We start from the raw sequence: 14,141 nt of genomic DNA on the forward strand, positions 1-14,141 counted from the left end.
TTAATTGGAGATGAAAGTCTCATGGACTTTCTGCCTGGACTGGCTTTGAACCTTGATCCTCAGGTCTCAGCCTCCTGAGTAGCTAGGATTACAGGCGTGGGCCACCAGCACCCAAAATCCAAGAGAACCATCTGAGAACAAGTCACCCTATGGAACTTTTTTTTTTTTTTTGTCGGTCGTGGGGCTTGAACTCTGGGCCTGGGCGCTGTCCCTCAGCTCTTCAGCTCAAAGCGAGCGCTCTACCGCTTGAGCTACAGCGCCACTTCCCCTATGGAACTTTTTGTTGTACATTTGTTCGCCGTTACACCCACACAGGTAGTTTGCAAGTCACATTTTTATACAGAACATACTTTTATTTATACAGCAATAGAAATGCACAAAAATTGTTTTCCAGAGTTAATGGGTTATGGAAACATTGTTGGAAAACTCCTTTGGCTTTTCTGAATTGTTTGGTTTTATTTGGATGGTCCTTGTGTCCCAGGAGGCAGAGAATTAGCACAGATACCTGCTGATATCACTTCAAGGAGTGGTCGGGCACAGCAGCTGGTGTAGGTACCCTGTTCTCTGCCAGCTAGTCTTCCAGCACAAAAGGTAGCATGAATGTACTGAGTTCTAAACCTCTTCATTCACATTGGCTGTCTGGAGACAATAAATGTTTTGACAGGGAAAGAAATCATCTCATGTATTGGGCACTTTTGGTATCAGCATGGGTCTTAAAACATCTTTTCCACAATAAGGTTTCAGGGAGACCAGATCTGCAGTCCTCAATCACCAACCAACAATCCCACCTTGTGGACAAGGCTGTAGGCTAGGAAGACGCTGAGAGGCCGGCTTATGCCCATGTCACAGCCTGACTGGAGAGCAGGCTTTTCTTTTCACCTCCTCCAAATGATTGCTTCTGCAATATGTGAGAAGCTCTAAGAATAAAGATGACCAAAATTCCCTCCTGTGTTAGATAAGACAAGACTGAAATGGGAATGAGTTACTGGACAATAGTATCCATTGTCTAATTATAGCCCTTTCATTTTTCTGACATGTACAAACTTGAGTATTTGAGAAAATACCAAAAAGTATTAAATAAATGAGAATGTGCTATGGCCAATCAATGAGAACTGTTTTAGCCAAAAAGAATGAAGGTTCACTGCTACGAACCTCAGGCCAGAGCCTCCCTCCAAAACAATTATGTGTTGAAATCTAACCCCCAAGGTAATAGTATTAGGAGATTGAATAATTAGCAGGCAAGGCAATTGGGAAAGAATACAATCAGAACTCATAAAGTAGACCCCAGAGGTGGGCAAAATAGTACATGCCTATAATCCTCAGGAGACTGAGACTAGCCTAAGTAACATGGGGAGACCTCATGTCAAAAAAAAAAAGAGAAAGATCTCAGAGAGCTAACCGACACCTTCTGCCATATGAGGACACAACAATGAGGTACCATCTATGAACTGCATTAAAACTCCTAGACTCCAGAACTATGAGAAATAAATTCCTGATGTTTTTAAGCTATCCACTTTGTACAATTGTTAGGCCTTACATTGAGGGTATCTTCAGAAAACTAAACCCATCTGAATAAAAGTGAATGTGGACTGAATATTAGTAATACTGTTGATCAGTATTAAATTCTTTGAAGTTGATCCAATTGTTCTTGTTAAAAAATTCATTTGGCTTTAGGGGAGCCATACTTGTAGTCATGTAGGTATACAAGATTAAGATGTCTGCCACTCCATGTTAAGTAGCTCAACAAAGTAGTCACAGTAATAATAGAAAAGAGTCACAGAGGGAGGATCTGGAGAGGTGCTTACAATCACAGAATGTAGATGAAGCATATGCAAGTGTGTAAAAGTCTCACAACTTCTCTACAAGTTCTGCAAGATTTCAAAATTTAAAGCTCAACAAGGCAAAGTACAGTGATTCCTCAGAAAAGCCATGATTTAAAACAGTGACATTGTCAAAACACAGCAACTGGATGGAGCTCGCTGGAGTGCAGTCAAGTGAGTGCTTTGTGGGCGTGTTTCTGAGCGTGTTTCTGCTCAGGGTTTTCTTGGGAAGTCCAAAGCACCTGTGGATAGAGGCACGGAGTTAAAGGCTGTGCTTCCTTGCGAGACTAACTTCTATCTACCAGCGCACTCGACCCGCGATGCCTGGCTGTGACATCTGCCCCTGGTGCCATCTCGAGGCAGGAGAGGTATCCACTCCAGGAGAGGGTTGGCCTTCTCTCTCCTTCTTTCTGTAGGGAGCCTCTCAAAACCCTGCTCTTCTGGACTCTTCCAGATTGTATCCTGGTTGTTTCTGAAGGTGCTTTAAACCCACCAGAAAGAAATATGCTCTGTACTAATGTAGGTGCAGGCTGCCAATATTCAAGCTCCTCAACTTCTTTTATCTCATTCTTTAAGTTGTTGGCTTTCTCCTTCTCCGAGAAAGGCAAGCTGCAGGAAGAAGAAAATTCCAAGTTTCAATTTGTCTGATGTGAAATTTCCTTACACAATCATTGCAAAAGATACTACATGCTCCAAAAGATACACATACACAGTTTTCAAATTTAGAACTCATGTCTGTAATTCTAGCTACTCACGAATCAGAGATTAGGAGGATCATAGTTCCAGGCCAGAGCAGGTTAAAAAAAAAAGTTCAAGAGAATCCTATTGTAATCAGAAAGATTGGGCATGGTGGTATGATCCATACCAGGAGAAAAATCAGACAGTAGAAACAGAGCTGATGGCTCATGCCTGTAATCCTCGCTACTCAGGAGGCTGAGATCTGAGGATCACAGTTAAAAAGCCAGCCTAGGAAGGAAAGTCCATGAGACTCTTATCTCCAATTAACCACCAGAAAACCAGAAATGGTGCTGTAGCTCAAAGTGGTAGTACATTAGGGCTAGGAATGTGGCTTAGTGGTAGAGTGCTTGCCTAGCATGCATGAAGCCCTGGGTTCCATTCCTCAGTATCACAGAAACAGAAAAAGCCAGAAGTAGCACTGTGGCTCAAGTGGTAGAGTGCTAGCCTGAGCAAAAAGAAGGCTCAGGGACGGTGCCCAGGGCCTGAGTTCAAGCCCCAGGACAGGCAAAAAAAAAAAGTAGTAGAGCTTTAGCCTCCAACAAAAAAGCTCAAGGATACCACCCAGACCCTGAATTCAAGCCCCACAAATGACAGGGGAAAAAAAATCAAATGAGATTTCTACAGATCAAAAATTCAATAGCTGGGAGCTGGTGACTCAAGCCAGTAATCCTAGCTACTCAGGAAGCTGAGATCTGAGGCTTGCTATTCAAATCCAGCCCCAGAATTAGAAAGCCTTTGAGATTCTTATCCCCAATTAATCATCTAAAAACCAGAAGTGGAGCTACCACTAAACTAGTAGAGAGCTAGCCTGGAGCAAAAAAAAAAAAAAAGTCAAGAACACCCAGACACTGAGTTAAAGCCCCAGCACCAACAAAAGAAAAAATAAAGTTGGGGGGGGTTGGGGGGGGTGTAGTTGTGGAGATGGGAGGGAAGGGATGGAGGGGAAAAACAAAGGATGAGGCAACAATGCTTGATAAGAAATGTACTCATTACCTTGCTCAAGTAAAGGTAACCCCTCTGTACAGTATTTTCACAATAAAAAAAAGAAATGGAAAAACAAACAAACACAAAAGTTAGCCGGTGCCAATGGCTCACGCCTGTGATCCTAGCTACTCAGGAGGCTAAGATCTGAGGATCTGTTCAAAGCCAACCAGGGCAGGAAAGTCCGTGAGACTCTCAGCTTCAATGAACCACCAGAAAATCTGAAGTGGCACTGTGGTTCAAGTGGTAGAGCACTTGCTTTGAGCTGAAAAGCTGAGGGACAGCGCCCAGGCCCAGAGTTCAAGCCCCACGACTGAAAAAAAAAAATAGTAGATGGAATTAACAGAATATTAAAATACTGCAGAAGGAAACACTGAATCTAGGAAACAACCAATAGTAAATCCCACAACAGAACCTGAAACTGGAGCTTTTGTCTCTCTTGATTTGACTATCAGGTGGCTATGCCCTGAAGAGGGAGCCAACTCTCCACAAATAGTGTCTGGTCACCAGACATGCTGGTGTACAGTGCTCTGTCCTTTTAAAAAACACCTACTTTGACCTGGGCACGGTGGCTCATGCCTATAATCGTAGCTACTCAAGAGGCTGAGATCTGAGGATCGACGTTCAAAGCCAGCCCAGGCAAGAATGTCTGTAAGACTCCAATAAACCACTAGAAAAGCAGAAGAGGCGCTGTGGCTCAAGTGGTACAGTGCTCACGTTGAGCTGAAGAACTGAGGGACAGCGCCCAGGCCCAGTTCAAGCCCCAGTACTGGAAAAAAAAAAAAAAACCTACTTTAGCTGGGCACCAGTTGCTCAAGCCTCTATTCCTTGCTATTCAGGAGGCTGAGATCTGAGGATCATGGTTCAAAGCCAGCCCAAGCAGGAAAGTCCATGAGACTCATCTCCAGTTAACCACCAGAAAACTGGAAGTGGAGCTGTGGCTCAAGTGGTAGAGCACTAGCCCTGAACACAGAGAGGCTCAGGGACAGTGCCCAGGCCTCATCACCACCATCATTACCATCATCATCATCATCATAATCAAGTAAAATTAGACGAATGGTATACCCACCTAGGAATATTAGAGTGTCCCATTTACTTTAGTTTGGCCTCTAGAGGTAGTACGTCTATCTTGGCTCCACGTACATATTCCTCTTGTGAAAGCTAGTACAAGCCATGGCACCTGGCTGTTTACCAGTCCATCTGCTGAACATGTACATGTGCCCATGCCATGCCAGGTACCACATGTACTTGACTTCCCTGTTTCCAAACACCCCCTGGAATCCAAAAAGCTCCAGAAGTTGACTCCAATGTCTTCTACAGAAAAGATGTAGGTAGGTAGGTAGGTAGGTAGGTAGGTAGGTGAGTAGGTAGCTGGGGAACGGGGATGGAGAGAAAGAGAGAAATGATGATTTTTTGTTTTTTGTTTGTTTTTGCTGGTTATGGGGCCTGAACTCTGGGCCTGGGCGCTGTCCCTCAGCTCCTCAGCTCAAGACTAGCGCTCTACCACTGGAGCCACAGCGCCACTTCCGGCTTTTTCTGCTTATGTGGTGCTGAGGAATCAAACCCAGGGCCTCATGCATGCAAGACAAGCACTCTACCACTGAGCTACCTTCCCAGCCCAGAAATGATGTTTTCATAATGAAGGAATAGCATAAAACTTGGTGAGAGAACTTACGTGGGAATTTGTGGAAGAGGCTCAAGTGGAATAAATGTATCAAATTTCTTCTCATAAGGCACTCTGAAAACAGAAGAAAAAAATCAACTATAAAGTTAGTATGGCTTTGCTGGGCATGGAAGCTCACAACTCTACTCTCAGCTATGTGAGAGGCAGATATTGGAAGGAACAAGATTCAAGGCCAGGGGCTGGGAAGGTGGCTCAGTGGTAGAGCGCTTGCCTTGCATGCCTGAGGCCCTGAGTTCGATTCCTCAGCACCACATAAGCAAAAAGAAAAAAGCCAGAAGTGGCGCTGTGGCTCAAGTGGTAGAGCGCTAGCCTTGAGCTGAAGAGCTGAGGGACAGCACCCAGGCCCAGAGTTCAGGCCCCACGACCGGACCAAAAAAAAAAAAATAATAATAATTTAGGTCTGGGAATGTGGCTTAGTGGTGCCTAGCATGCATGAAGCCCTGGGTTCAATTTCTCAGGACCATATAAACAGAAAAAATGAGATTTAGAGCTGTACCTCAAGTGGTAGAGTTCTAGCCTTGAGGAAAAGATGCTCAGGGATAGTACCCAGGCCCTGAGTTCAAGCTCCAGGAGTGGAAAATAATAATTTATAGCCAGAAACTGATGGCTCAAGCCTGTAATCCTAGCTACTCAGGAGATTTAAATCTGAGGATTGCAGTTCAAAGCCAGCCCAGGCAGGAAAACCTGTGAGACTCATCTCCAATTACCCCACCAGAACACTAGAAATGGTGCTGTGGCTCAACGTGGCAGAGCACTATCCTTGAGCAGAAAAGCTCATGGAAAGCACCCAGACCCTAAGTTCAAGCCCCACAACCAACAAAAATAATTTATAGGAAAGTAGAGGTTTGTTTCAGATAGCAGAGCACCAACCTGGAGTAAAAAAGTCAAGTGCCCTCAATTCAAGCCCCAGTTTTTGAAATAGACACAGGTAATACACACAGTTCCTTTAGAGTATTAACGAAGTAACTTGGAAATTAACATGCTCACAATGCAAAGTTCACTGGTGGTAGGGTTGCACCTGCTTTGTAGAAGCCCTTACTCTGTTCTGGAATCATATACGGATTATCTCCTGGATTCAGTGCTGGGATCCCATTCCTGGAATCGATATCTGTGGAAAGTTTGAAAACACATCACACAGAGGACTCAAGATGATCCACAGTGTTTAGCTACCCAGCTGAGTGAAATCAAAGCTGAGTAAGTTACATCAAGGTATCCTAAAGTTCTCTTCATGAGTACCTTGCCTTGAGGAGAGGCAAGCAGAAGGGTAAGCCTATGTTTACAATGTTTTCTAGGAGACGCTGTCATCATATCCTTCACCCTGGGCAAATAAAAGAGGCTTGAATTCAGAGCCTGAGATCTGAGGATCGTGTTCAAAGCCAGCCTTGGCAGATAAATCTGGAGACAAATTGGAGGCTTTTATCTCTAATTAACCAGCAAAAGGCCAGAAGTGGAGATGTGACTCAAGTGATAGAATAACCAGCCTTGTTCAAAGTGCTAAACAAGAATGAGAGGCCCTGAAGCTGGGTGCCTGTGGCTCAGGCCTGTAATCCTAGCTACTCAGGAGGCTGAGATTTGAGGATCTGTTCAAAGCCAGCTGGGGCAGGAAATTCTGTGAGACTCATCTCCAGAAAACCGGAAGTGGTGCAGTGGCTCAAGTGCTAGCCTTGTGTTCAAAGCCCAGAGTTCAAGCCCATAACCGACCAAAAAAAAAAAAAAAAAAGAATGAGAGGCCCTGAATTCAAGCTCCAGTGCAGCACAAAAATAAATAAGTATCAGTATGTGCTTTGGGTTAAGGGTTATGGGATATTTTCCTTGTGGATAATACAAAATATACTTTAGACAACCTCTAATTGAAGCAGAAATAATTCTCTCTTTGGACTTCAATAAGGTCTCTGCTAATAACTTTCTGAGAGAGCTTATCTGTTGACTTAAATATTGCATTAACATTTTATGAAATTCAGAGAAACAGAAAAATGTGTATCCACATACATTGAGAGTTCTTAGCCAAAATATGTCCCCTGCCAAAAATCTCTCATTTGGGTGCTGGTGATTCATCTTGTAATCCTAGCTACTCAAGAATCTGAATCCTGGTTTGAAGCCTGTGAGACTCTTATCTCCCATTAACCACCAGAAAAGCCATTAGTGGAGGTGGAGCTCCAGTAGTAGAGTGCTAGCCTTGAGCACAAAAGCTCAGAGGTAGTGCCCAGGCCCTGAGGTCAAGCAACAGGACTGGCGTGCTCACACGTGTGCGTGCATGTGCACGCGCGCACTCACACAGGCACGCGCACGCACACACACACACACACACACACACACACAAGTGTCTCTTTGCTTTCCTGTCTTCCTGGCTGCACTGGGGTAATACGGTGACCTTGCAGAGCTGGCCCCAGCATAAGTCTCAAGATCTGCACAATTCTACTTCAGGCCCTTGCTGGCCTTGAGCAGCAAAGGTCCTGGAGGAGAACATTACCGTATTTCTTCCTCCCAAGCATCTTGTCCACTGTCCTTTCTGCCAGAGACCTCTTGTTGCCAAGGAAAACCCCATTAAAGAGGCACTGCTTTCCAACATGGTAGGTGTGGATATTACTGCTGGGCCTTGGGTAAAATGTCCACTCCGGACGCTGGCCATCTTCTGCAAGACATCAAAACCATTTCATTAATACCAAACCCTGTCTTACAATCCAACTGAGTCAGGGTCTTGCTATGCAGCGCAGCATGGCAGCAAATTGCAATCATCTTAAGGCCTATTTTTGTGTATGCTGGTCTTGGGGTTTGAACTCAGGACCTGGGTGCTGTCCCTGAGCTTTTTCACTCAAGGCTAGCACTCTACCACTTTAAGCTATAATGTTACTTCCAGTTTTCTGGTGGCTAATTGGAGACAAGTGTCTCATGGACTTATTCCTGCCCAAGCTGGCTTCTAACTGCAATCCTCAGATCTCAACCTGCTACGTAGTTAGGATTATAGTTGTGAGCCACCAGCACCCATCTGTCTCTAAGCTTTAGTGCTCAAGCCTGGTGCTAACTCCTTCAGCCAAAGCATCTGGCTTTTTGTTGGTTAACTAGAGATAAGCATCTCACAGACTTTCCTGTCTGGGCTGGCTTGGAACTGGGATCCTCAGATCTCAGCCTCCTAAGAAGCAAGGATTCCAGGTGTGGGCCACGGGTATCTGCCGGCACTAGCCCCTGAAAAGCATGACCATGGCTCCCCCCCAGGAGAGGATTAGAAGCGTGTCAGACACCTGGCACCAGTGGCTCACAGTACCGTGATCACTGAAAGGCCCAACACACCCAGAGGAAGGCACATGAGTGACTCACCTGTCAGACACTTCAGCAAGCTCAGCTCCTCTCGGAGCTTGGGGCCTTCAGACAATGAGTTTTCAGAAGAGTGATTTGAACTCGGGGAGCAGCACTTCCCACCCAGATCTGCAGCAGTCCTGGAGAGAAAGTGAAGAGATTTGAGTCTTCAGTGCACTTAAAATGGGAGTTGGAATCTGCTCTTACATGTTACAGCGTTCCATTCTCACTTAGAGAGCTGAGCCTATTCCTCTAGAAAAGTCCCCAGCATGTTATTTGTTTATTCACAATTTTGGAGGGGAGGGGAACTGAAACATATTCAAAACATGTATACTGTAAAACAATGTGGCAGTTCTCAAAAAGTTAAATGTAGAAGCTAGGCATGATGGCTCACACCTGTGATCTTCAGATGTTGAAATACTCAGGAGCTAAAACTCGGAAGATGGAGGCTCAAGGCTAATGAAGGTTAAAAAAAAAAAAAAACTAGCGAAATTCTATCTCAACCAGTACAAAAGCTGGGCATGGCGACAGGTGCCTGCCATCTCAGCGACATAGTAAACGCCAATAGGAGGATCACTGTCCAGGCCAGCCCAGGCATACACCTGGGACCTAGGCATTTTAGTTGTTAGAACAATAATTAAGCAAAAAAAAGGTTGAGGCTGAAATACATGGTATAGCACCTGTGCCTAGCAAAAGCAAAGGCTTAAATTCAAGCCCAAATTCATCAAATTAACATAAAAAGTTGAACAATTACTATCTGACCTAGCAACTCCACAGACTACTAGAGACTTCCTTGTTCCCAGCCACCATCTGTGTCCCTTCCCCCAGAGAGGCAATCAAGTCCAGTGACAAATAGGACAGTCTCTCTCTCTCTCTCTCTCTCTCTCTCTCTCTCTCTCTCTCTCTCTCTCCCCCCAACTCAGGGCCTAGACCGTATATATCCCTTAGCTTTTTTACTTGAGGCTGGTGCACTTCTGATTTTGAGGCTCCACTTCTGATTTTGGGGTCATTTATTAGAGATAACAGGCTCACAGAGCTTCCTGCCAGAGCTGGCTTTGAACCACAATCCTCAGATCTCAGCCTCCTGCATAGCTAGGGTTACAGGCATGACCCATGGACACCTGGCTTAATGAATAACTTCTGGATCAGAGTTCACCGCGCAATGATGGCTTCTCACTAGACCCCAGGCCCTGACTTACTTGCAGTAGGGGCCCATGCTGTCAAGGCTTAGGGGCTCACGGGCACAAGAGCCTGTCTCCACTGCCGATGGGGAGCTGGTCTTCTCATTACAGGGTGCTGTGCTGGCAACACAGCCCTCAGATTGTACAGCATAGTTATACTCAGCATCTGCAGCACATAGATATCGCCCATTATTACCTTATTGAAGTGCCTGCCATCTATCTTGTTCCCTATTCTGCATTTTTCTATTAAATAGTTGTACAAAAGAGGTTCCCAGATCGGGTTATGAATTCAATGCATCATGATCAATATCACCCCACTGTTCTCCATCTTTCCCCATCTCATTCCTACCCTCAAGTTATGTAGTTCAAGTTTGGTTTTTGTTGTTGTTGTTGTTGTTGTTATTGTTTTTGGTTGGTCACGGGGCTTGAACTCTGGGCCTGGGCGCTGTCCCTCAGCTCTTCAGCTCAAGGCTAGTGCTCTAGCACTTGGCCATAGTGTCGCTTCTGGCTTTTTCTGCTTATGTGGTGCTGAGGAATCAAACCCAGGGCCTCATGCATGCAAGGCAAACACTCTACCACCGAGTCACCTTCCCAGCCTTCAATTTTTACATAGTATACATTGAATGCAATGACAATATTTGCTCACCCTAAAAAGAAAGCCAGCACTGGTTGCTCACATTGTAATCCCAGCTACTCAAGAGGCTGTGATCTGATGACTGAGGTTTGAAGCCAGCCCAGGCAGACAAGTCTGGGAGTCTCTTGTCTCCAATTAACCAGCAAAAAAAAAAAAAAAACAGACATAGAGCTGTGGTTCAACTGGTAGAGTGCCAGCTTTGAGTGAAAAAGTTAAGGGACCAAGTTCAAGGCCAGTATCAGCACCAAAAAATAAAATAAAATGAAGCACCGCCAGTGAGTTCGGGCCAACCCAAGAAAGAAGTGCTGTTGTGGAACAGTGCCCAGTACAGAGGGGCCACACAGTTGTCAGTAGCTAAGACAAAGTCAGAGCCAGTGGTGAGGGCAGGAACAGGATCAGGGGACAGGGACAGAAATGGCCCCAGAAGCCTAAGGGAATCACCCTTGCATGAGGCCACAAAAGAAGTGTCAACAAGTATAGTAGAGACCGCACTTTGTGCCCACAATGCAACACAATTAGAAATCGATGCTAAAAACACAGCCAATACACGCCCTACGCCCGGGAACTCACACCACACATCTAAATAATTCACATAAAAGAAATCATAATGGAAGTCAGGAGTGCTTAATAATCAATGGACAGAAATACTATATATCAAAGCTTTTTGGCTTCAACTAAAGCAGTAATTAGAAACTGGGAATCTTAGGTGTTTCATAACATTATTATTTTATGTACCACGAAGAACAAAGCTGTCAATTAAAGATACCTTAGAATTGCCAAAAAAGAAAGGGAAGGAAGGAAGGAAGGAAAGAAGGGAGGGAGGGAGGGAAGGAGGGAGGGAAGGAGGGAAGACGGAAGATTTTCTCAATTGCTTCTGGAATGTTCATACAAGCAGGTTCACCAACAAAGACTATGACAACTACTTTGTACAGCACAGGTAAGATCAACTCCAACTTCAGAGATGCAAATGAAAAATGACCATCTTAAGCCACTGTAAGGCTTAAGGGGGGGGGGGGGAATTCTTTGTTTGAGTTGAGAGAAGAGGGTAGTGAGATGTACTTCCTGACCCTGAGCAGTGAGCAAGGGAATGAGCATATTCCCTTGCTTGAATAATAAATTGCATGCTAACAACCACACAGAAAGTGGCCTGAAGCTGCTCTAACAGAGAAGGTGCATCTGATCCAAGGATGATCAAAGCAATCTCAATTTGTTGCTACACAACACACTGCTCATTTCAAGCTGACAACAGGACCCTTCCAGAAGTTAGAGACCCTAGGACAGAGTACCTAGGTACTTCCCTGTGCATATCTCCTACCACACCCAACCCCCAAAGCCCTGCCCCCCCTTTTGCTGGCTAGCTCACCAGAAGAGTTCGTCATTCATCAGAATTGTTATTCAAATGCAATAAATATCAAGTAAGCAAAGCCAGGAAATTCATACAAGTCTCTAAAACACTAAGGGACAAGATGATGCAATACAAAAGATGCAAAGAAGGTTCTGGCAACCAGAAAGCAAGCAAGGGAAAGGGAAAATTTGTGGAGGAGATTCTTTCTTTGGTACCACCTGTCAAACTCAAGATAACACATTCTATAACACATAACAAAAACCCAAAGCACTTTCCCAGACTTGTCATCTCCACTGACTTCCACAAAGCGCTGACAAGGAGAAAGTAACGTACCAAGTGACTTTAGTTTAGTATGGGTATCTATTTTTTTTTTGGGGGGGGGGGGTAGGAGTCGGTCGTGGGGCTTGAACTCTGGGCCTGAGTGCTGTCCCTCAGCTCTTCAGCTCAAAGTGAGCACTCTACCACTTGAGCCACAGCCCCACTTCCGGTTTTCTGGTGGTTCATTGGAGATCAGAGTTTCATGGCTTTACCTCCCTCGGCTGACTTTGAACTGCAATCCTCAGATCTCAGTTTTTAACCAGCCCCCTCATTCCCCCCCTCCCCCTGCTTATCAGCTCAACAAGCAAACTAAAATCTAGGTCAGTGACTATTGCCTTTTTTCCTTTTGTGCCAGTACTAGGGCCTGGTGCTGTCTCTTTAAGTTTCTCACTTAGGGCTGGAGCTCTACTGCTTGAGCCACAGCTCCACTTCCCCAGCTCCTTTTCTTTCTTCCTCACTTCCCAGTCTGGGGGTGAGCAGTTCTGCTCTGCCATAGAGCAACTGGATCCCACCCCGGAACTTCTAAAATTGGAATTGAAAACAAGCCTTTTCTAAGTTGACTGTCTCTAGAAAAGCTTGGTAACTGAAAGCTCACTAACACTCGGGCCTGCAGACAGCCACGAGCCTCACCCAGCCCTCCTGATTTCTTAGAACTCAACTGTGTCCACTCTCCATCTTGATCCTGCCGGAGTCTTCAAAGGGAGGAGCGGGAAGATGTCAGCGCCTGGGCCCACGGTCAGTGCACATGGGGCTGCCTTCGCTTTTCAACAGTCACTGCAACCTGAGGACAAAACGAAAAACAAAAGAAAGACCCTTGTGAGCAAGGTCACCAGTCCAAACACAGCCTCAGCCCTCCCCCCACCACACACACCCCACCCCATACCCCCACACCCCATCCCCACACACACACCCCACCCCATACCCCCACTCCATACCCCCACCCCACCCCCACACCCCATCCCCACACACACACCCCATCCCACACCCCACCCCACACACCCCACCTCCCACCCCATACCGCACCCTACACCCCCAAACCCCACACCCCACACCACACCCCCACATCCCACATCCACACCCTACCCCACACCCCACATCCACACCCCACCCCACACCCCCACACCCCATATACACACCCCTACCCCACATCCCCCACCCCATACCCCACACCCCACATCCACCCCCCCACCCCACACCCCCGCCCAGGCCAGGGCGGGCCTCGGATTCTCGGTCTGGAGGCCCAGCCCACCTGTTCCGGCCCTCCCGGTACTGGGTCACCCAGGAGCCTGCACCGAGGAGGATACGACCACCAAGACCCAAGCACCAACTGCCACCAAGTCCCGAGAGCCAAGGCACCTCGCGGCCACCAGCAACCGCCACCGCCGCGGGGTTGCGTTCGGGGGTTGCCAGGACACAGGTTCGCGCCCACTGGGGCGCGGCGCCACCTTCCCTTTGTCTGCGCCCCTCCCCTCGCCCGCCCCTCCCCCGGGGGCGCTGGGGATCCCGCTCCCGGGCGGGCGGAGTTGGCAGTGCCCGTCCCCGGGAGCGGGAGCGGGGCAGGAGCGGGCCGGCCGTTGTCCCTGGCTCCCCCTCCCGGGACAGCTGGGCGCCCTGCAGGCGTCCTCTAGGTCCAGACCTCATTTTTCTCTTTAAGTCGCGGGGACGTTAGAGGTTATTTTTATTTCTTGTTTTTTAACTGATCATCAAAAAAATGGCCACCGTAGAAATCTTAGAAACGTGGAAAGGAAGGCATCAAGTCCCTCAGCCAACAACCATGAGCAGGCTTCCCGGGTCTACGGCTGAATGATAAATCACTCACAAAACTTGGCGCTTGAATAACAGTGATGATGATGATTATCATTGTAAGTAGTATTATTGTCGGTCGTGGGGCCTGAACTCTGGGCCTGGGCGCTGTCGCTCAGCTCTTCAGCTCCAGGTAAGCGCTCTACCACGTGAGCCACAGCGCCACTTCCGGGTTTTTCTGCATATGTGGTGCTGAGGAATCGAACCCAGGACCTTCATGCAAGGCAAGCGCTCTACCACTGAGCCACTGATAGGGTAAATTAGAGCTAACAGCCACTTTCCCAGCCCCTAACTGATTATTATAATACCTGTATTCTTCCTCCTTTTTCAGGAGAGAGGGTTG

The 14,141-nt window shown here is 46.7% G+C and overlaps 1 protein-coding gene across 1 annotated transcript; it reads right to left on the reverse strand.

The window, feature by feature from the left end:
- Positions 1–338: 338 nt before the first annotated feature.
- Positions 339–13,636, reverse strand: Spats1 (spermatogenesis associated serine rich 1). Its single transcript, XM_042671884.1, has 9 exons — positions 13,245–13,636; positions 12,626–12,687; positions 9,717–9,864; positions 8,539–8,657; positions 7,694–7,855; positions 6,211–6,331; positions 5,215–5,277; positions 2,314–2,429; positions 339–2,062 (listed from the first exon to the last, which is right to left on the reverse strand). Exons 1-9 carry the CDS (start codon positions 13,634–13,636, stop codon positions 2,034–2,036), a joined length of 1,212 nt encoding a protein of 403 aa, XP_042527818.1. The 3' UTR covers positions 339–2,033.
- Positions 13,637–14,141: the final 505 nt, after the last annotated feature.

This window comes from Dipodomys spectabilis, unplaced genomic scaffold (assembly GCF_019054845.1).
Source record: "Dipodomys spectabilis isolate Male_0828 unplaced genomic scaffold, ASM1905484v1 ptg000669l, whole genome shotgun sequence".
NCBI lineage: Eukaryota > Metazoa > Chordata > Mammalia > Rodentia > Heteromyidae > Dipodomys > Dipodomys spectabilis.

Excerpts from the sequence above, each read along its gene's own strand:
- Spats1 (XM_042671884.1), bottom strand. The coding sequence starts at position 13,636 with ATGAGGTCTGGACCTAGAGGACGCCTGCAGGGCGCCCAGCTGTCCCGG. Across the intron at positions 12,688-13,244 it reads TACCGGGAGGGCCGGAACAG|ACTCCGGCAGGATCAAGATG; the intron begins GTGGGCTGGGCC and ends CTCCCTTTGAAG. Across the intron at positions 2,063-2,313 it reads ACAGAGCATATTTCTTTCTG|GTGCTTTGGACTTCCCAAGA; the intron begins GTGGGTTTAAAG and ends CTCTATCCACAG.